The sequence below is a fragment of the Pteronotus mesoamericanus genome, unplaced genomic scaffold (genome assembly GCF_021234165.1).
Source record: "Pteronotus mesoamericanus isolate MK-2021 breed Mesoamerican mustached bat unplaced genomic scaffold, CSHL_Meso_final contig_116, whole genome shotgun sequence".
NCBI classification, from domain to species: Eukaryota; Metazoa; Chordata; class Mammalia; order Chiroptera; family Mormoopidae; genus Pteronotus; species Pteronotus mesoamericanus.
The window spans coordinates 43,036,086-43,058,496 of record NW_026555027.1 but is presented as its reverse complement, the minus strand read 5'-3'; the positions used below and the strand labels follow the sequence as shown (position 1 = coordinate 43,058,496).

The window sequence follows — 22,411 nt, the reverse complement described above, 5'->3', positions numbered from 1 at the left end:
TGCTCACAGAAATGGTTGAGTATGGTCACAAAACAAAGGAAAAAGTGAAGGCTATGCAAAGTGAAATAAAGAAAAATATACAGGGAACCAACAGTGAAGGGAAATCAATGCTTTGGAGCAGAAGAAAGAAATAAACATTCAACCAGAATAGAATGAAGAAACAAGAACTCAAAAAAATGAGGAGAGGCTTAGGAACCTCCAGGACAACATTAAATGTTCCAACATCCAAATCATAGGGGTGCCAGAAGGAGAAGAGGAAGTGCAAGAAATTGAAAACTTATTTGAAAAAGTAATGAAGGAGAACTTTCCCAATCTGGCAAAGAAAATAGACTTCCAAGAAGTTCAGGAAGCTCAGAGAGTCCCAAAGAAGTTAGACCCAAGGAAGCACACACTGAGGCACGTCATGATTACTTTACCCAGAATTAAAAGTAAGGAGAGAATCTTAAAAGCCACAAGAGAAAAGGAGATAGTTAACTACAAAGGAATTCCCATAGACTATTAGCTGATTTCTCAAAAGAAACCTTGCAGGCAAGAAGAGGCTGTAAAGAAGTATTCAAAGTCATGAAAGGCAAGGACCTACATCCAAGATTACTCTATCCAACAAAGCTATTATTTAGAATGGAAGGGCAGATAAAGTGCTTCCCAGAAAAGGTCAAGTTACAGGAGTTCATCATCACCAAACCCTTATTATATGAAATGTTAAAGGGGCTTACCTAAGAAAAAGAAGATCAAAACTAAGAACAGTAAAATGACAGCAAACTCGCAACTATCAATAACTGAACCCCAAAACAAAAACAAAAACAAATAAGCAAACAGCTAGAACAGGAACAGAATCACAGAATTGAAGATCAGTTGGGACAGGTAGAGGGAGAGGGGAGAAAGAGGGAAAAGGTACAGGGAATATGAAGTGTAAATAGTAGGTACAAAATAGACAGGGAGAGGTTAAGAAGCATAGGAAATGGAGAAGCCAAAGACCTTATATATATAACCCATAGATATGAACTAAGGGGGCTGAATGCTGGTGGGAGGGGAGAGCAGCAGGGAGGGGAATAAAAGGGAGAAAAAATGGGACAACTGTAATAGCATAATCAATAAAACATACTTTAAAAAAAAGAATAGTATAAGAAAGGAAGAAGCCAGAAGACTTACACTCAAGACCCACGGACATGAAGTAAGGTGGGGGGATTGCTGGAGGGGAGGAGGGTATTGGGTGGAGAGTGGCAAAGGGAAAAAAATTGGGACAACTCTAACAGCATAATCAATAAAGTATACTTTAAAAAAATTACTTGAATGCTATTACAAATGCAGGTTTCTAGGTCCTATGCTAGAACTGCGGAATTAGAATAGTGAGGGTTAATGCCTAGAAATATGCATTTTAGCTTATTAAAGTTTCTGGACAGAGGCCTTAAACTGCTATTTTTAGAACAGCTTTATTTAGGTATCATTGCCATAATAAACTGCACATATTTGAAGTATACAGTTTGATAAGTTTGGACATATGTACAAAGCTGTGACAGCATCAACACAATTAAGGTAATAAGCACATCTATCACCCCAAAAAGTTTCCTCGTGCTTCTTTTTATTACCTTTCTCCTGTCTCTTCCTCACCTCCCACTGATTTCCAGGTGATCCCTGATCCTTCTTCACTGTAGATTAGTTTGAATTTTCTAGAATTCTGTAGAGAATCATACAGCATGTACTTTCTTTGGTCCTGTTTCTCGCACTCAGCATACTTATTCTGAGATTCATTCATGCTGCTTAGTGTAATAATAGTACATTACTTTTCATTACTGTTTCCCTTACATCCTTGTTTGGATATACCCCAATTTCTTTATCCAGTTGCCTGTTAATGAACATTTGGTTTGTTTCCACTTTGGGGGGCTATTTTGAATAGTGCTGGGATGAACATTCATTCAGATACAAATCTTCTTGGGAACATATGTTTTCATTTCTCTTGGGTTAATACTTAAAATTATAATGATTAGGCCACATGGTAGGTGCATGTTTAACTTTCTAAGAAATTGCTGAACTATTTTCTGACATTGTCACAGCGGTGTATGCGCGTTTCATTTGTTCCACATCATCACCAACATTTGGTATTGTCAGGCTTTTTAACTCTAAACTTTCTAATAGGTATGTAATGGTTTGTCATTGAGGTTTCAAGTTGCTTTTGCCTAGTGACTAATGGCTGAACATCTTTCCATATCCTTCTTTGCCATCTATCTATCTTTTTTGGTGAAGTACCCATTCAAATCTTTTTATTATTGAGTTTTGAGATTTTTTAAAATATACTAGATACAAGTCTACAAGTCCTTTGCAAATATTTTCTTTCATTCTGTGGCTTATCTTTTCATTTTCTTAAGAGTACCTTTTGAAGGGCAGATTTTAATTTTATTGAAACCCAAGTTTTAAAAATGTGTGGATGGTACTTTTGATCTGGTGCCTAAGAAATCATTGTCTAATAGTCACAAATATTTTCTCCTATGTTTTCTCCAAGAAGTTTTACAGTTTAAGATTTACAGTAAAGCCTCTGATCCATTTTGAGATTTTGTTTTGTTTTTCGTATATGGTGTGAAGCATGGATTAAAGCTCGGTTTTTGCTTGTTGATGTCCAGTTGTTCTACTACCATTTCTCCAATTGGCTTTATATAATAAGTGCACCTATTTCCGAATGCTCTGCTTGCTTCCATGGACCTATTTGTCTATATTGATAGCAGTACCTTAGTATCTTGATTACTGTTGCTTTAAAATAAGTTTTAAAATCAGATTATTTGAGTCTTTCTACTTTGTTTTCCCTTTTATAGTTGCTTTGGCTATTCTACATCCTTTACATTTCTGTCTGTATTTTAGAATTAGCTCATCGATTTCTACAAAAATAAAGTTCTTGTTGAGATTTTAATTGGGATTGTGTAAAATCTATGGATCAATTTGGTAAGAACGGACATCTTAACAACATTGAGCTTAATCTAGATTTTCACTGAATTGCCCTGCCCACGGGAAAAACAGACCAAAACAAACAAACAAAACATGTTTACTATGAGGACATAGCATTTATTCAGCTAACAATTCAGAAACACATTTCTCATATCCTTCTGAAGCCCTAGTCCTAGGTTGACAGGATGTAAAATCTAGATAAGAAGCAGCACCACAACGTCTTTTGTAGTTTAGATTGAAAAAAGATAAAGACCTAGTGAACTGAAAGACTCAGAGGTGTGGTCCTACCCTCTTCTTTTTACAGACAGGCAAACTCTATTTCCTCTTCCTGTGCAAGGAACTCAGCGGGTATTTGTTTAATAAACGCCTGTTGAATGAACTCGTAGACTGTGATCCAGTTCAGGTGCAGGGACCTGCTTAGTGTTTCTGGGCTCAGCTGGCCTGATCTTAATGGAGACACCCCTGACCTAAAGCTAAGAGAGGACAGAGGTGGGAAAGGCTGAGGGCTCCGGCAAACAGCTGGGTCACTCTCCCTGCCCCCTGCTTTTATGAAGCTTTTTAGTGCAGCATTTAACATGCTATATTGTAATCTTTTGAGGTGATTTTTTCCTCTCCACCAGCCCATAAGTTCTTCTAGGTCATGGAAGTTGTCTGTCCTACTAGTTTGAGCTTCCCTTGGGCCTCATGTTATACAAGAGCCTGCAATTCGTATAGGTCCTCAGTAAATGTTTAGTGAATAAATAAGTAAAAGAGCTCTTTGACTAAGCACATCACACTAGCAAACTACTCTGATGAAGTTCAGCCTAAGGCACATTTTGTTCATCTCTGACCTCCAGTGCCCATGCCCAGTAAGTGTTTATTTGTTGAGCTAATCTAACCAAAAAAGGTTACTATAATAGTTGGCATTTCAGGACAGGGGAGAGGGAAGGAAGAACTATTCTGAGTCTACGAAACAGCTTTTAAGAGTTCGATGAAAAGGGATTCCTCCTGCGCACCTCTTGCACTTCAAGTCTTGCAGCCAGTCAGATGCTGGCTGTGTAATCCAGCAGGTGGTGTCCCTTGAACATTTCCTTGTTGAATGTCAAGTACAGAGCCAGGGCACGTGTCGGACTCCAGTGAAGGAGGAGGGTGAAGGAGGTCCTTGAGACCAGGGGAACCTGGGGTGAGCCGGCACCACTACAACTAGTACAGGGAGGAATGCAGATGCCATTCTTTCCAGCGGTTTAATGTTCATGTACAGCTCTCTAAAGCAAGGCAAGAAAGTGGAACTTGCACCCTGAATTGAAATATGGGAAGAGTTACTAGTAGTAAGGAAGACCCAGGGGTTAAAGATAGGAGCCAATGGGATGGCAGGGCCTGGAAGCAACGGGCAATCCAATTAGCTTAGAAACGGAGGGAGGCATTGCCAGAGTCTCAGCCCTTCCTTGATTATGTGACTGAGAAGAAAGGTATAAATTGATTTCCTGCTATTCATTTGTACAGATCTAATTAGCCCAGAATTTAAATGAAGGGCAGATGGTTCACCTTGAAAAGTGGTCCCCTGTTCAGAAAAGCTGACCCCTTAAGGAAATGGGCAGGCATGAGAAGATCGCCAGAATAATGACACTGAAGGGTGGCGCTTTATTTCTTGCTCCCCCTGGGGTTTGTGGATTTCACCTACTCTCACAGCTTTCCATAGAAAGGTTAGCAGCACTTGATCCAGGTGCTTCCCCATGAGACTTCACATCTAATTTGTGTGTCCGTTTTCTGGGAGGCAGAAGCGGTTATGTGATCAAAATGAAAAACAAGCGTGGACATATTTTTATATTTTACATGTTTATGGGGTTTTGAATGCACTGTTTTTGTTGTCATCTTTTGTTTCATTGTCTATTTAAATGAAAGGTAATCTTTTCCAACAGACTTTCCACTTTATGCTTTACCACTGCCCACAATCAAACTCTTGGGAACTTAGTGTACGAGATTTTGGTTATGGAATATTATGTGATTAATTTGATAGAACATGAAGTATGTATTTGGGCATATGATTTATTTAGAAAATACCTCTGGAAGGAGTTTTCATTCAAAATACATCTATTGAGCACCTAACAAGTACAAAAAGTCATTGAAAAAACCTGCACAGACACTCCCACACACATGCTCCAGGGCAAGGCTCTCTCGCGTATGTTTATTCAAGGAGCATGAAATGGCAAATTAACAGGCTGTTTAGTCTCAGTCAACAAATACTGACAGCAATGCCATTTGATGAGCAATAATTCTCAGGGTGTGTATATGTGCTATAAAATTTTATATTTGGAAAATAAAAAATGACCTAGTTTCTTCTTAGTACAGGCCAGGAAAAGTGAAGCTTGAAAATAATCTTGGCTGGTGAGAGTTCATAGAATATGGTCCCAACATTTTCTTGAATGATAAAGCCTGTCCTTCTGGGGACTGTAACAGAATCTCTGGGAGGTGGTGTCACACAAAAGGGACCAGGCACGTAGTAGGTCTGTCTCGGCCAGCCTGCAGTATGTGGGTTCTTGACTTCATTCAGGAAGTATTTCACAACATGTGTCTAGATGATTTTGAAAGTATGTTTATTAAAGCTGCAGAAAGTGAAACAAGGAAACGCTTAGGGTAGAAGAAGCAACAGGAGGCTAGGCAGGGCTGCTGTCAGCTCATGGGAGGCTCAGAGAAAAGGGCCTTGCAGGCAGTCTCAGGCGGGGAGCCCAGGACAAGCTGCTGCTGCCCGCTGCTCCCCAGGATGCAAGTCCCATGGGGTCCCTTATTCAGGAGAAAGAGCAAAATTTTACATGCCCGAGAAAAGGCGAGGCACACGCATGCTCCAAGGGGGGCTACCATTGGCTTCCTTTATCTTGAGGGTTTTTAACTCTTTTCTAAAGGCTGGAATTTTAGGGGAAGACCTCAATAGAATATTCATCAGCTTTCCAGGCATGTCCTTCAATATGCTGATCCATCGAAATGAGTGTATAGAGAGGTCAGGATCATTTTCTGGTCAGACTCACCTCCAAAGAATGTCACCAAAGAGTAACTGGGACCGAGGTGTGTCTGCCCCAGCACGGTCTGGAACACATAAACCAGTTGCTCTTCAGTGTCCTTCATTAGGGAAGATAAGACTTTGAGATACTATCTGGCTATAAATTTCTTGCCCAGTTTGTTCAGCTATCTGTCTGTTTTTCCATTTCACTTGCCAAGGAATTTTCCTGGCCTCAGTGTGAAATTTTATGTTTTGTTTACCATGGAGACTTTGTATTTGCTTGGGAAAAACTTTTTAAAGAAAAGGTAAAATTGTATTTTCATTTCCTAAATAATTGGCTTTAACCCCAAATATGGTCTCTGACCAGGTCACATCCCAGCTTCCTTTTCTATTTTGTAAGCCTCAGAATGAAGAAAGACCCCTGGTATTAGACTTCTCTTTCAAGTGGGGCCCTACAGATGGATAAAGTGTGGTTCAGAATGCCATCGTCAACCTGGTAGGTTATTTATTTAACGGGAGACTCTTCAGATTATCAAGGACTATCAGAAAATTGAGCCTATCAACTTTATCTAGTCATAAAGTATGTTCTGTTCTTGAGGCATTTAACTATTTTCTTCATGTTCCTAGAATTCCTTAAAGAGACTTTAAAAGACCCTTTGCTTGAGGACAGATAGTCAACATTGGCACAATCTACAAATTTACAGATTGAGCCAATTGACAGACTTATAATTCCCCCTTCACCCAAAACATAAGGATGTGGATTGTCTGGGTGCCTTTCTTTTCTTCCTCTGTCTCTAGTCTACCAAATGAAGGTCACCAGTCCCAAAGGTGTGGGGTGAGCAGAAGAATGCATAACATTTAGCTGAATGTGTCCTAGTCTTTGCTTGGTTGTAGACTGAGTCCTTGTATGACTGTGTGTATGTGTTATTGACCTGCATGTGTGTACATGCCTTCAGTGCTAGGAAAGCAGGCTGATCAGAACCCTGTCGCCAGGAACTTCCAGAGGGGGTCATGGCCTCTCTTAGGGGCGCATTACAGCCAGCCAATGACTGACTGATTCAGGATACAAAATCCAGCCCTTCTGTCTCAAGATGGGACACTTGTGGTACCAGCCATGCTCCAGGGTTTCCCAGGGGATCAGGCAGATGCTAGACCTCGGGTGAACCCATGCCTACAGCTATCTTCTTCCCTGCCCTGTCTTTTGCCCTCATTGCCTTACAGGTTTCCTTTCTAAGCCCCTTCTCTGTAAATTGCTTGTACAATCTGCTTCTGGGAAACCTGGCCTAAGACAATTAGTACCAGGAAAGGGCCTAGAAAGGATGGGATTCTGCTTTGGGGTTCCTTGTTGGCCAAATGGCAATGAGGACCCCGTCACTGGTAGCAGGTGGTGTTGATATTCCTGGTCGCTGGCCTGCTGTAGCAGTTCAATGGCCAAGACATTCACCCGTGGTGACCTGGGATCAGATGCAGGTGGACAGGGATCCACCCATAGGCAGTGTCTCTAGTATGTGAGAGGTCTTGGGGGATGTATCAACGATCAGGACTGCGGAACTGGGAGGCTCTGGCTAAGCACCATTGGTGTGTTGAAGAGAGTGACGGGCTCAGGTTAATCACCTACTGAAAGCACAGTGTAGACTCAGAGGACCTCTTTGCCAGCGTTTAGTCCCTCATCTCCTACAGCAGAGAGCAGTGCTTGAGAGAGGATGGGCAAGTCTGCTGCCTGATCATGCTGGGCTCTTAATGCTAATAGATGAGCAGGTAACACGGGCCCTGATAGGAAAGAAATGGAGCCTAAAACTTGGGATAAGAAGCCTGAGTACATGGCCTTGCTCTCCTGGGCTGGCAGAAGTGGCCCACTCCCCCTTGTTGGAAGATAGACCTTTCTACCCCGCCCCCCACCCCCCGCAAGATTATGCAGAAGCCTCGGATAAGACATACAAGATAAAACCCTTCTCAGGATGTGTCCCCACCTCCCTCCCGTGACCCCTTCCAGAACAATAACTAGCATCAAATTACAATGTGATCTGACTGGGGAAGAGGCACACAGATCTATGGACATGAGCTCAAAATGCGAGGATCTCTGAATCACACGTTCATACCCAACAGAGAGGCACCAACAGAGAGGCACTCAACATTGCAGAAAAGGCACCAAACAACCAAGCTGGCTGGATGACTTGGCCAGCAGGTGCCAGCCGGCTTCGTTCTTAGCACCCCAGTGCCTGCACAATGGGCTCACAAATGGAGAAGCCTTGGTAGCAGAATGGGAGGCTATATGTCAGTCCAGCAGCGTGGGCTCCCTATCAAGACTGATCGCGCTACTGCCATTGCTGACTGTCCAACCTGCCATCATGGAGAGCGACGCTGGGCCCTCACTGGATACCATCTCTTGAGGAGAACAGTTGACCTCATGAGAGCCCCTCCAGCCTAGAAAGTACAGAGATTCATGGAAATCTGAGTGGCAGTGACGCGTGGGCTTTCCTATGCACACGGCTTCAGTCAGCATCCCCGTCTGGGGACTGCCATGGTGTCTGATCAACCAAAGAACACGGCTTTGACTGGGAGACTCAGTCGTGGGCATATGATCACAGAGCCGACCCACCAATCCTACCACACATCTCCTCATTCAGAAGTGGCCAGCCTGACAGGAATAGCCTTTGAAAGCAATGATGACCAGCAATGTTGGACATGACACCACAGGGTTGGGACGTTAACCTTCAGGGTGCAGTATATACCTTCCACCAATGGCCAGTTGTGTGGCATCAAGCGCCCAGGAGGCAGAATATTTGACTCTGGGAGCCAAGAGGTCAAATGAGTTGTGGCTTTATTCATTGTCATACTCCTTTCAAATTGCCACATGGGGAATTTGTCCTCTCCATCCCTGTAATTTTAGTCTCAGTGGACCTAGAGGTGTTGGTTCCCAAGAAGGACATTTCCATCAGGGGACACAGTAAGAGTCCTACTTAAATCTATGTCTGCCACCTGCTGCTGCAGTTGGTCCTTAGGTTCCGTCTTTCTGTCATCATCTCCCTCCCACTAATTCTACATCCCTGCCTCCTTGTCTGGCAATTCTGCTGGTGGCATGCAGAGTGGGTGTTTCAGATGCTTGTCTGGCTATTGTTCTTTTTCATTTGCTCCTTTACAAGTAGGCAAGGGAGTGTTGGGAAATGTCCCAGTGAGTCACCAGAATGCCGAACAACTTCCTCTCTAATTCTGTTGGGTAACAGCCCAACATCCTCATGGTGATCAGTACCAATTACTTTATCCAGTGTGACAACTTCTTTCTTTGCCTTCTGGTCTACTGGTGTGAGGACAAAGTGATAGGATTCCTCATGCCAGTAGCAACAAGGCCGTGGGGGAAAGCTTCATGACGGACAGTCACAGAGCAGAGGAGAATGCTATTTCTGGTGCTCTGTGGTTAACATAAAGGAATTTAGCTGATGTATTTTACTAGCTTGAATTGCGCTGAAAATTTTGAATTCTGAATTCAGCTTTTGTCCCCAATTTGCAAAGCCTTGTCCACTGAAGGATACATAAAATTCGAATACCATTCTGCCACAAAGACATTAGAGAAAGGGCCTATGTGCCAACCCTTGAGAGCCACAGGCCCCCAGCGCAGGCCTAACTCCAGGTCCCTTGTCTGGCCCCCCAGGGCCAGGGGTGAGGGGAGCTGCTTTAATACCTGTGAAGCATCTAGCGTAGCACGTCAGGGTTGTTTGCTGACTTTTGTGGGATTTCCTTTTAGGCCTAGATAATAGAGTTACTTTCATTATTTTTATTATTACTTTACTGTTATTCAAAATCATTTCATGTACTCTTATGTTGAGGAAAATAAGTTTTAGCAAACACTCATTTCTGGTGATATTGTGGGTTATTTTAGATATCTGATCCATTGGCTTTAACTATTTTAAGTTTTCTTTTTTACTTAAAAAAGTATGTAGATTATCAAAAATTTAGAATACATAGAAATAAAAATGTGAATCAGACATAATCAAGAGAGCCACTGTAAATATTTTACCCTAGACTTTTCATCTATAGAAGTCCATATTTTTAAAAATTTGGAGACATACACATTTTGCAGGGGAGGGCGGCTTTGTATATTCATCTTACTAAAAAATTCCTGTTAAATATCTTAGGGACTGGGCAGGGCTTTGACTAAACCCAACCAGACACATCAGCATGTCCTCCCCACCCACCACCCAGCTGTGGGCTTATTCCAACCGAGAACATTTGAGAGCATCTGGTTATTGAGCTAGAAGGTGTTTCTCCAGTTGTGAAATTTCTTTGGCCCCAGTTCCTAGCAGCTCTGAAAGTCTAAGACAGCCAGTCCAAACTTCTCTAAAATCTGGCAGGGACTTGAACAACAGAAAATGCAGGGTGGGAGCGAGGGAGGGAAGGAAGGGAGGAAAAACAAGAGAAAGAAAGAAAGAAAGAAAGAAAGAAAGAAAGAAAGAAAGAAAGAAAGAAAGAAAGAAAGAAAGAAAGAAAGAAAGAAAGAAAGAAAGAAAGAAAGAAAGAAAGAAAGAAAGAAAGAAAGAAAGAAAGAAAGAAAGAAAGAAAGAAAGAAAGAAAGAAAGAAAGAAAGAAAGAAAGAAAGAAAGAAAGAAAGAAAGAAAGAAAGAAAGAAAGAAAGAAAGAAAGAAAGAAAGAAAGAAAGAAAGAAAGAGGGAGGGAGGGGCAGAAAAAGAGGAGAGGAGAGGAAGGGAGGGGAGGGGCGGGGGAGGGGCGGGAGGAGAAAGATAGGGAGAGAGAGGGAGGGAGGATCATGAGAATATGTGGAATCTGAGAACAATTAATTGAATGCTGAGGAGTGATTCCCTTCCTCTGGGCAAAAAACAGGTTTGCAAAGGAAATAGACACTTCAGATATAGACCAGTCTAGGTGTCCAAGTTTATACTCTGGGCCACCAAGCAATAGATACTTATCCATCCTAGTACCCATGAAAACATCCTAGAGATAGCTCCTTTGTGAGGTCTGAAGAACTACTGGGATGGATTAGACAGAAAGTGACCCCTTGGTTAGTTAACTCCCAAGGCCAAAAAGGAGCTGGGTGAGTAGCCTAGCACAATAGTTAAGGGTTCAAGCGCTGAAGCCATACACACTACACCTCAAATCCAGCAACATATCTTTGGATAAATTACTTAACCTCTTTGTGCTTAAGTTCTTTTCATCATTTATTTTACAAAAATGGAGGTAATACTGTGTAGTCTTCCTGCGAGAATTAAATAAGATGATCTAGACACACTGTTAGCATATGACCTGTAGCAACTAGTTCCCCACATTTGCTCCTCCAGGGGCTTGGACATTGCTTTAAGGCAGCTCTCCGCCCCCTGGCCCCCAAGTGAATGTGATGTACTTTAGTTCATGTGACAGAGATGGTCCTTTAAAAATTTGTACATAATTGTAAGGAATAGAGAAAAACCTAGGTCAAAAGAAAATAATAACATTGGGTTGGCCAAAAAGTTCGTTTGTTTTTTTTTTTCCATAAAATGGCTCTAGTAGCACTTAGGTGTCTTTAATTTCATTTGAAAAAAATGTTAGATTGTATTGTGACAGCTCTCATATCAGCATGCATTAAAAAAAAAACTTATCAAAATTGGTGAATTTTTGTGTAGCCATTTTAATATTGAAGATGGAAGAAAATACGCAACATTTTTGCATATTATGCTTCATTTTTTCAAGAAAGGTGAAAACACTGTACTTACCTGGCAGGGGAAACACCATGATCAAGAAAGATGAAAAGACAACTGAAACGCGAAACAAAGAGACTTGTGCAGTGTATGGAGAAGGTGCTGTGACTGACTGAATGTGTCCAAAGTTTCAATTGCAAGGTTTCCTGCTGGAGATTTCGCGCTCGACTGGACTCCACGGTCGGGTAGACCAGTTGTAGTTGGTAGCAATCTATTTGAGACATTAATTGAGAACAATCAACATTATCCCAAACGGGAGATACTGACATACTCAAAATAGCCAAATCAATAAAGTTATTGATGGAAATGAAAAATGTGTCTTTTATTTTACAGAAAAAAAAAAACCATACAGATTTTTTGGCCACCCCAGTAGTTTGCCCATTTGAAATCCATGAGGAGCTGCCAATGAAATAGCTAGATCTACAGCGGTCCCTTTGCGCCATCTAGTGCACAGCAAGGGAAAAGCCATGTTTTTTATCTTCAAAGTCCGAAATTTGTCAAAAACATGTATTCTGATGAGGATAATTTAAACTAATGGGTTCCTTTGTTAATAAATGTCATTCAATAGTTTAAACAAAATAAATGATTATAACTCTAAATATTAAGTGCTAAAACTAAATTCCCCGAACTATTTAGAACTTAAGTGGTGTGTGCTACAAAGATCATCCATCGAGGGGGCAGCATCCACGGCCGTCCTTACCAGCATGTGTTTTCACGGCCCACCTTCCCCATTGCTCTTGTTCTTCCCCACCACTACTCTTTATGCGCATCCTGGTACGTCAGCTAGGAGTTCCCCTGAGAGACAGGACATATCTTCCCAACACACTGCCAGACCTGATACCATTCTGCTCATATTCGAAGAATGCAACCATCACCTAAAATATTGCTGTAATCAAATTGAATGTACGTCAAGAGCCTATGTATTTGATTTGATTTTTCTGGTGTGTGTGTGTGTGTGTGTTCACTCTGTTTCCTTTTAATGCTGTTTATTTATTACCTTTATAATGTGTTTCCTCCCCCAGGTGTTTATGAAGATGATTACAATGGCAGACAAACCTCTCCCAAATGTGAGTAATAATAGCACTCTTAGAGTGCCCAGAGCTGTTCTGAGACTTTCTCTTTAATATCAGTGTAATTATTATTAATAATAATCATAACAATGTTATTTATTAAATTCCTATGATGTACTGGACATTTATAAACATTTTGCAAAGTAGAAATTATTATCCCCGTTTTAGAGGCAAGGAAACAGATGCTCAGAGAAGTGAAGCGGCTCACCCCAGATCACACAGCTAGTGAGTGAGTGGCAAAGGCGGGGCTCCACGCAGGTCTGACTGACTCCGAAGCCTCTGCAGTGGGTTTCTCGTCTGTTCACCCACGTGCCTGTGACCTGCCAGAACCTGGGCCTGAGATTCTGGGGCCCCTCAGTGCGGCCACCTCCATAGGACCAAAGACTTACTACCTAAGACTCTTAGTGCCACAGAGCCCATAGCCAGTGAATCCAGGAGGAGGGTGTTAAATGGGAACGTGACAAAGGTACAGCCAAAGGCAGCTCATGAGCTGCACGTTCACCTTCTGCAGAACAGGGGCTTCGACTGAAGGACGTTCTCTAAGGTTTGCCTCCCAGAATTCCGGGTTCTTCCAGGAGCCAGGGGGGTTACCAGGTGAATAGGGCATTGTCTCTGCCACCAGGAGCCCAGGGCTCACGGGGAGGCACCCGAGGCCACACGCAGAGCAGCTGCAGTTTGTCTCAGAAGAGACTCTCCATGAAGAAGGGTCTTGTGAGGTGATTGTGGGTGCCCCACCCCCTCCCACAGCCCCTTTCCTCCTCTACCTCCTAGAGCAGGACAGAATGGAATGTAACACAACAGAACAGAATAAAATAAAGGAATAGAATAGAACTGAACAGAAAAAAATAGAATAGAATAGAATACAACAGAATAGAACAGAATAAAATAATGGAATAGGATGCAATAGGATAGAATAGACATCACACACTGTGATGGTAATATTGATTCCATAAACTTGTGTTTTAATTTTATACATATACTTATATGTGTACATTGTGTTGGGATGTAAAGTTAGCATCTCCCTTCAGCTGCACCGTGGAGTGGCTGGAACTTGGGTCTTTCAGTTCCCGTTTCCTCCAGCCCTGCCCCCCAGGCTGTGGCTGTGCTATGGCTGATGGAAGCGAGAACCTCCACCCCCATCCTCCCAGTGGTGGCTCCCTTGTCTCCAGAACCAGTACTGTCTGAGGCACTGAGGCCATGGACCCTGGGGACCCAGGGAAGTGGCGGTCAAAGGCCTGGCTGTTCCCACCCTCCCCTCCAGCTTCACGCAGGACCACCACTCCTCCTCCTCACTGTCTGCTCCTGGCATAGGGTCCTGGGTTGGATGATTGCCCTAAAGAGGCATCTCTAGGGGTCACAGCAGATACCCCGAGTCACATATGGAGAAGGGTGGTGGGAAGCACCTCCCTGAGTCAGTTACTCCTCTACCCTCAACTGCGTCCACCCACCCCTACCATGCCCTGGGACCAAAAATTAAACCAGGGTTTCTGGAGGCCTCTAGGAAGGGGCTGACCAGCCGTTCCCACGCTGCTCACACAGCTCCCCTGCCTGCTCTGAGGAGGGGCCAGGGCCCCAGAACACAGATTGGGGGGCACTGTGGACAGCAGGCTGGGGACCTCCCCCTGGATCACTGGCTGCTGCTCCCCAAGACAAATGAGTCCCCACGGCACCCCCAACCGCAGGCTCCTTCTGCGCCCCCCCACCCCCAACGCTGCTACTCTGCCCAGAATGCCCTCCCTCCCACGCCTGGGTCCCTCCCCCTGACTTCACACCAAACCGAAACTCTCGGACCCTCAGATTCCCGAGGGGTGGCTTACCTGGCTGACACTCCACTTAGGGTTACCACATGGGGTTGACACCAGAAAAGCTGGGTGTGTGCTGCCTGTCACTACCAGAATCAATAAGTAGAGACAAGGACTGAATCTTTATGAGCGCTTTATTCAGATGGCTGACTATCTGAGAAGATGGTGAGCCATGTACCCTAACGACCATCTTACATCTCATCTCAAACTGACCCTTTTTATAAGGGGAAGAGAAGTGTAGGAAAGGGGTTTGGAACTCAGGGGGGAAAAAAAAGTAGGGAAGGGTTTGGAATTCAGGGAAAAGGTTAATCAGATAAAAGCTTCAATCAGGCAGTTTCCCTCGCATCCTTTCATCTGCAGTCCCGTGATTCTTTATCTGTATCCTGGGTGGCTAGATATTCCCTCCCTGGAGCACAAAGGCTTAGATACCATCTATCGCTTGCAGCCCTCCTGGGGCCCCAAGGTGGGATTGCCTGTGGGTTTCCTGGAGTCAGGGTGGGTCCAGTCATAACCTCCAGTTCCTGGAACAAGAGCTTTCTACATGCATTAATTGCTAGGCTTATTAACTATAACTTAAACCCTACAATGTTTTTCAGCTCTTGAATTCCCCATCAGGACCTTTCTGCTGTCCCCCTAACCTGCCTGTAAGCAGGGTGGGGCCGAGACCACAGGTTAGGGTGTCGGGGGAAGAGCAGGGGTGCTGGAGCCCACCTGCAGTGCTTACAGGCCCAGGAAATTTGGCCCAGCGATTACTCCCTCTCACTTCAGCTTCTTCACCTGTAAAATGGGGCTGAGGCCCTTACACAGTTATGCTGACACCCCCCGCCCAGGCACCTCAGTATTCGTGGGGGTCGTTCCCCACAGTGTCTTACAGCCCTGAGCACATACTGGATGCAGAGTGGTGGCTGCTTGGATAACACACTGGAGAGAGGCTGGATGTCCTGGTTCCTCTGCTCTTCCCATGGGGAGCGTAGTGACGTTTGGCAGAGGCTGCCAAGGAAATGGGAGATGGGTGGTCATCAGGGCAGAGAAACGGGCGCGAGAAATGGGCGCAAGAAAAGGAGGAGGGCAGGAAGCGGGTCAAGCACGAAAAGTTTTTTCTGGGAAGACAGGAGGCAGGGCTATGAACAGCCTGTGGCCACGATTTCTCAGTCTCAGTTGCAGAATTTCAGAGCTGGTAAAAGGGAACCCAGAGATCACTGACCCACCCGCTCACCGCCCGGGTGAAGCAGCCCCGTCTCGGGAGAGGAGGAATTAGAGATGGAGAGAGTAGGTTCCTGGGGCCAGGCTCTGGCCCTCGCAGGCCGCAGGGCCCCTCCCACCCCGCTCCCCAACAGCAGGCCTGGATTCTTCCCTTCTTTTCCCCAGGCTGCGTCAGCACAGCGTGCATCTCCATGGAAACCGTGGACGCTTGTGAAGGGGCGGAAGACGCGGAGAAGGAGAGCAGCGCTCTGGGTGTAAGCCATTTCCGTCTTACCTCTTTCACATTCTCCCTCATTCCTGTTCAGGAGCTACCCCGGCCTCCTCTTCCTCTCCCACCCCCCTGGCCGTCTTTCCAGGGTTCTCGCCCGTAAGGACCTGGCCTAAGCAGGACGCCGAGGTCACTGCCGACACCCTCCCCGCCCAGCGCGCCCCACCGCACCGGCTTCTGTGCTGGGACCCTGAGTGGCTCCGCAGGAGGAATCGCGGCGTGGGTCTGGCCGGCCAGCCCGCCCGGCTCACTCTGAGCGTGTCCCCCGGCCCCCTCCCTTCCAGCTCTCGGGACTTTTCCGGTTGGACGACAGCTGTGATAACACCTGTTCCGCCAAGTCTGTTCCGGACACGGGAGAAAGCATCCAGGGAGAAAAGGAAGGTGATGATGAGCAGAACACGTGAGTGTGAAAGAGAAAAGAAAAGTAAGCCAATTTTTTTGACCAGTGCTTCTCTGACTTTCTTATTGGAATTTCAGGGCGGTAGACAAACCTGAGAAGAGCACTGCGGGGTCCACGGGCTTGCTCGTCCCTGCGGGGGAGACGGCCAGGGTCCGGGCGAGAGCCGCGCGGGCGAGGAAGGCTGCCCGAGTACCCGCCCCCGCCCGGAGACCTTAGACCCCTTCCGGGCAGCCACGCCTCTGGGCTCAGCAGACCCGCCCCAGGCCGTCCGTTTTCCGTACAGAGGGGGCCGTGGGTACGGAGGCAGCGACCACACCTAAGCGGAGGGCAGCCGAGGAGCCTCGGCGCCCGGGCCTGCCTCGCCAGCAGGGGGCTCCAGGGCCGCCTTCCCGGAGACCACCCTGACCTCCTACTCCGGCCCCCTTGTCCCAAGCCCTGCGTTGCTGCTCAGCTTGCAGGTGTCCTCTGGGAGAACACCGGGCTCGTGGAATCCGGCTCCCGCTGAGCTCCTGGTGGACTGAGGGGCAGGGCAGGAACAGTGGAATAATTCTCGTAAAGCCTCGCCAGCTGCACACTAGGTCCCCAGCAGACCCTGCGGTCCCCCGCCCCGCGGCCTGGACCCACTTCTCACTCAGGAAACAGCTGTGAATGTTTTAGACTTCCCAAAACAGGGCAGGGGGAGAGGGGGCTCTCCGGGAGTGAAATCTGTGTCATCTTTCCATTTGAGTCCATGGAAAAGCAGCCAACCCATCGGGTAAAATCCCTCGGCCTTCTTTCACGAGAGGTTCAAATCACGAGGATGCGCGGCTTCGTAATGTTGCCTGTGGCCCACTAGGGGGCCTCAGTTCAACATGTTGCCGAGGCGCGGGAAATGCGGCCTCCCCGACGAAAGTGTCTTGGCTGAAGGAGTTGCACGGAAAGCAGGACTGATCTGTAAAATCTGGCGGCAGTCAGAGCCCTGCGACACACCAGGCTTGCATTATGAACTAATTAGAAACATTAGAGGTCCTGTGAACCAGCATTTCCCAGAGTATATTTTGCAGGACAGGCAGAAGAGTCTAAATTCAAGGAGCTAACCCCACAACAACAAAATTATCTAATAATAAATACATTTTAAAAACACTACATATTCTGTTCCTCTCTTGGTTGATTCCAATTAGATGAAAGGATCTGAGGACTCGCGAAAAGGAAGTGAGTATATGTTTGTTAAACGCACAATTTCCTAAACTTATTTGAATGTTCTTTTGTATTGGTAAAGGGAAAGGTTAAGCTGTTGTAACAAAAAGATCCAACAATATAGTGACTTAAAGAATATTTCTGTCTCACAAAACAGCCCTGGTTGGGTATGCAGACTGGTTGGCTCCTGTCATTTGGGGTCCCAGGTGCCTTCCTTTCGGTTTTTCCACCATCCCCTAGGACATTGTCCTTGTCTATAAAGTCGAAAGCAAGCCTCAGAATGTCTGATTTGCAGCTCCCAGGAGGGGGAGAGGACTTGGCAGAATGCATGTGCAATGTTTGGGGGCCCCCCCTGCAAATGGCACACAACACCTTCTGTTCCTTTAGCGAAAGCTTTGTTGCATGGGCACAACAAGCTGCAAGAGGGGTTGGGAATGTAGCTAGGAGGCCACTGCCGAACCGCAATTCTATTACTATGTGTCAGTGTCACCCAGCCAGCCTGCCTCACCAGGTCTTCCAACTCCGAGGCCAGGGTTCTAAGTACCTCCCTAGCATTGTTTGCTCCTTCAGCATGGGGGATGTGCCTCTTGAGTTCCAAGCTTATTGTCAGATGAGGATAGAAAACTTTATAAAACATATTTTCACTGCTTCTCTATAACATATCAATTGCATTGATCTTGCCGTTGTGGCTCAGTTGGTTGGAGCATCCTCCTGTAACCAAAAGGGTGTGGTTTTGAGTCCCAGTCAGGGCACATAAGTAGGTTGCAGGTTCAATCCCCAGTCTAGGCATGTACCAGAGGCAACCAACTGATGCTAGTCTCTCTTATCTCTTATCAATGTTTCTCTCTCCCTTCTTCTCTTTCTTCCTCTCTGTTTAAAAAAAAAAAAAAAAAAAAAAGTCAGTAAGAAAAAAAGATGTTCTTTGGTGAGGATAAATAATTAATATATCAATTGCCTTTTTAATCCATTAGCACTTTTTATGGATAAACTTTTGAATATGGCTTTTAAAGTAGCAAAACCTAAAGGTTTATATCATAATATTTTAATTTGCCAGAAAATACATACAGCAGGTCTTCAAATAATGTTGCTACATTGAGGGTTGTTTTGCCTATGTTGATGAAAATTTTAAAAATCGATTCCTGGCTGGGGCCATTGTATAGAGTTTGTGTGTTCTCCCCGTGTCCGTGTGGGTTTTCACCAGGTACTCTGGTTTCCTCCCAAGTCACAAAGATATGCCCGTGAGATGGTGTGTCTGAATGGCCCCAGTCTGAGCGAACGCGGGCGAGCGTGCCCTGCGATCCTGGGACGTCCTGTCCAGGGCTGGCTCCTGCCTTGCGCCCTGAGCTGCCAGCACAGGCTCCAGCCCCCCAAACCTCCTGACCCTGACCTGAAGAAACAGGCTGGAAAATAATAACCTTCCTTTTTTTATTCGTCTGTCTTACATGTATGTATAGTGCACACTTATTTTAATGTTTAATATTGGAAGTGTTTTGGGCCTTTATTTAGAAGTTTGATGGAGTTTGTGTAACCAGAAATATGCTGTAGAAACTTAACTCTCGTCTATATCAGTCACTTTAGGGGAAAATTGGTTTTGCTACATGTTTCATTTAAAGTTGCAGTTTCCAAGAGCCTATCTCTAACATTAAGTGAGAACTTAAGTGTACTATGGGAATAAACAACTGTAAAAGGAACAGAGTATAAAAGTCTTGAATGGACCCAAATACAGCTCTCAGAATTTACTGTGTGAAAGAGGCATTTCAAATTAGTTCAGAACAACAAGAAAGATAAATTATGTATGAAAGCGGTGCTGGTATCCCTGGAAAGCAATGTGGAAAAATAAAAGTTATCTCAGCCCTTAAAATAATTCGTATTGTTCAAATATGTGACTTAAGAGAATCATGAGAGTCAAAACATTTAAAAAATAATTTTGAATAGGGTAAAGTCTTCCCAGACAAAAATTATAACAAGAAGCTACAAAAGAGAATCTTGGTTAATTAAGCAATATAAATGGCAAAAACTTATATGTAGAAAAAAGAACAAAAAGTCAAACCATAAGCAAATTTTCAAATTTTATGGCATAGCCCTGACTGGTGTGGCTCAGTGGGTTGGGCATCGTCTTGCAACTGAAAGTTTGTTCGTTCAGTTCCCACTCAGGGCACATCCCTGGGTTGTGGGCCAGGTGCCTGGTTAGAAACAGGACCTGTGAGAGGCAACCAACAGATATCTCTCTCGCACATCAATGTTTTTCTTCCTTTCTTTCTCCCTCCTTTCCCCTCTCTCTAAAAATAAATAAATAAAATCTTTAAAAAAATTTGTTTAAAATTTATGACACAGAGTATTTCCTAGGTATTTAAAGAGCTTTTACAAATCGATAGCATAACAATAGTAAAAGAAATTGGCCAAGGACATGAATATACACAGGAAAAGAAATTCGAAACCCATTAACAATATGAAAAAAAAGCAAAACAATGAGATCATTTTTCATTATCAGACAGTCCAACATTTAAAATTTTGATTATATCCAGTATTGGAGAGACCACAGGAGAACCGGTATTCTCATACACCATTGGTGAGAGTGGAAATTAGTACTAGATTTTTGGAAGACAATTTGCAATGGCTATCAAATTTAACATATGTATATGATTTGATCCAGCAATTCCACTTCTAGGAATTTATTTTAATTATATACAAGTAAATAAAGATATATAGATACATACAGGTGTTCATTATGTTACTTTTAATAGAAAAACAAGTCACAGAAAATGGAGAACAACCTAAATGCCTGTAGTATTGCTAAAATTTGTCCCCAAATTGATGCTGCTCCCTTTGAGTGTGGACTATAGTGATGGCACTAATAAGCAGAATGTGGTGGATAGCATGGTAATAGACTTTCAAGACTAGTTTATAAAAAGCATTTTGTTTTCTTCCTTATTCTGTCTCTTGGATTAATCACCATGAGAAACCAGCTACTGTGTTGAGAAGACGCTGAAGCAGCCCCATGACAAGACTCACACATAGGAGCTGAAGCCTCTTGCCAACAGCCATGTGAATGAGCCACCTTGGAAGTAGACTCTCCAGCCCCAGTCACGCCTTCAGATGGCTTCTGCTCCAGCCGATTTCTTGGTTGGAACCTCATGAGAGACCCAGAGCCGGAAGAACCCAGCTAAAGTGCTTATGGACTCATTACCAGAGGACCATAAGATAGTAGATGCTTGTTGTTTTAAGCTGATAAGTTTTGGGGCCATTTGTTAAGCAACAATAGATAACAAATATAATGTTAAATAATAAAAAGCTGGCCAACACCATATTGTACTGTCATCCAATGAAACTCTATGTAGCTGTTAAAAATAATGTCTTCTGCTTGAGATGTAGAACACTAGAAAGTACTAACCTCACACTTGCAAGATAAAAAACAATCTGGAAAATATGCAAATTCACAACTTTTCTTGAACTCATGAGAGAGCTGAGTTCACAAGGCAACATCTAATCTGAAATCTAAGGAGAAACAGGCAGGCACCTACAAAATGAGGAGAGACTCAAACACTTGCTCACCTAGGGCAAGCATGGCTATCCACTGGCAGGGAGAATTCAGCTCAAATTGTTAATGGTCCAGTGTGGGTAGACTTGCAAGAGAAAACAGAATCCCTGGGGACCACAGATATAAGGGAAATTTGCATCTACTTGTGCAGACTTTTCTCCAATGATCTCTGGCCGCTCACAAAGAAGATTAGGAAAGTGCCCAGAAAGCACCTTTCCTGGCACAGACCTGGAGGAGGGGAACATCAGTTGATACAGGTGAGGTCTGAAACAGCTCAGACCCCGATGCCTCATCTCTCCTACAGAACAAAAGCAGAACCAACTGTTGTAGGAAAGCAATAAACACTTACTTATATCCCTAGGGGTCTCAAATCCAACCCAGTTAGGGAAAGGTAACAGAATTAAATGCAAACCTCTGGTCCTGGGGGAGGGGCAGGAATATGTGCTGGGTCCAGAACTACTGCTGGGGGAGGTACAGAAACACTGAAGGTAACACCCGGACAACCCAGGACACAGTAGGTGCATAACTGAGAGATATTCAGGCTAATTAACAGTTCTGACTAATGAGTAACACTGGAGCACTGCTACCAGTGGGTGGAGAGACTTTCCAACACACTGCAGGGAAGACCTTCAAGCTAAGGGTGGAGCAGAGATTCAAGAAACAGATTTGAAATAACAAGCCCATACCCTAAACCCAGTTTATAAATTTGAGATGTGTGTTGCACTTTGGGTGACCATAGCAACAACAAACCCAAAGATCTACATAGAGGAATGAAGACTGACAGAAACAGTAATCACATGAGTATAAAAGTTTTTTCCCTTATTTATATCTCTTTAAAAGATAAAGGAAAAGATAAATGTTTTTTCTCTAACTCTTCTGTCTTGCTGAGATCCCGAAAGCCCATGGTTATAATTAATAATAAGCATATTTCAGTATTTCTGTTTGTTTCCTATAGCATTCCTTTTGAGTTGAAGTTGTAGGGAGAATAATTTGATATGCTTCGATTGTGTGTGTGTATGTATATGTATATACCTATCTGTATTAGAGGAAAAACTGCTCTTATTTCTGTAAGATATCACCAATTAAATATTTTAGTGGAAGTTGAAATTTAGGGATTTATTTAATTTTTGAGCTGTAGAACATATGGTGTGGTCTTTTTGTTTTTTGTTTGTTCATTTTGGTCTCTCAACAAAAGATATCAGAATTGTTTACAGAATCTCCTATTTTGTAGATATTTGTTATTTCTTCAAAACAATCATGGCAATTTGTCCAAATAATTGTTCAAAACAAGTACAGATCTAACCTCCTCATCAAAAAAGAATTGACTTTTTTTTAAACAGCAATATGTTGTGGAGTTTA

General features: G+C 44.0%; 1 protein-coding gene across 3 annotated transcripts in view; it reads left to right on the top strand.

Moving 5' to 3' along the window:
- Positions 1-20,803, top strand: part of MCF2L2 (MCF.2 cell line derived transforming sequence-like 2) — a 221,869-nt gene extending 201,066 nt beyond the window's left edge. For 2 of the 3 annotated variants that reach the window (XM_054581079.1, XM_054581097.1), the window contains 4 exons: positions 12,618-12,662; positions 15,836-15,924; positions 16,223-16,362; positions 20,474-20,803. In XM_054581079.1, the coding sequence (XP_054437054.1) occupies positions 12,618-12,662; positions 15,836-15,924; positions 16,223-16,342 (254 nt within the window). In that variant the 3' untranslated portion in view covers positions 16,343-16,362; positions 20,474-20,803. Of the gene's footprint in view, positions 1-12,617; positions 12,663-15,835; positions 15,925-16,222; positions 16,363-17,498; positions 17,530-20,473 lie in introns of those variants that run through there. The other variant, XM_054581088.1, reaches the window with a different exon arrangement.
- The last annotated feature ends 1,608 nt before the right edge of the window (positions 20,804-22,411 follow it).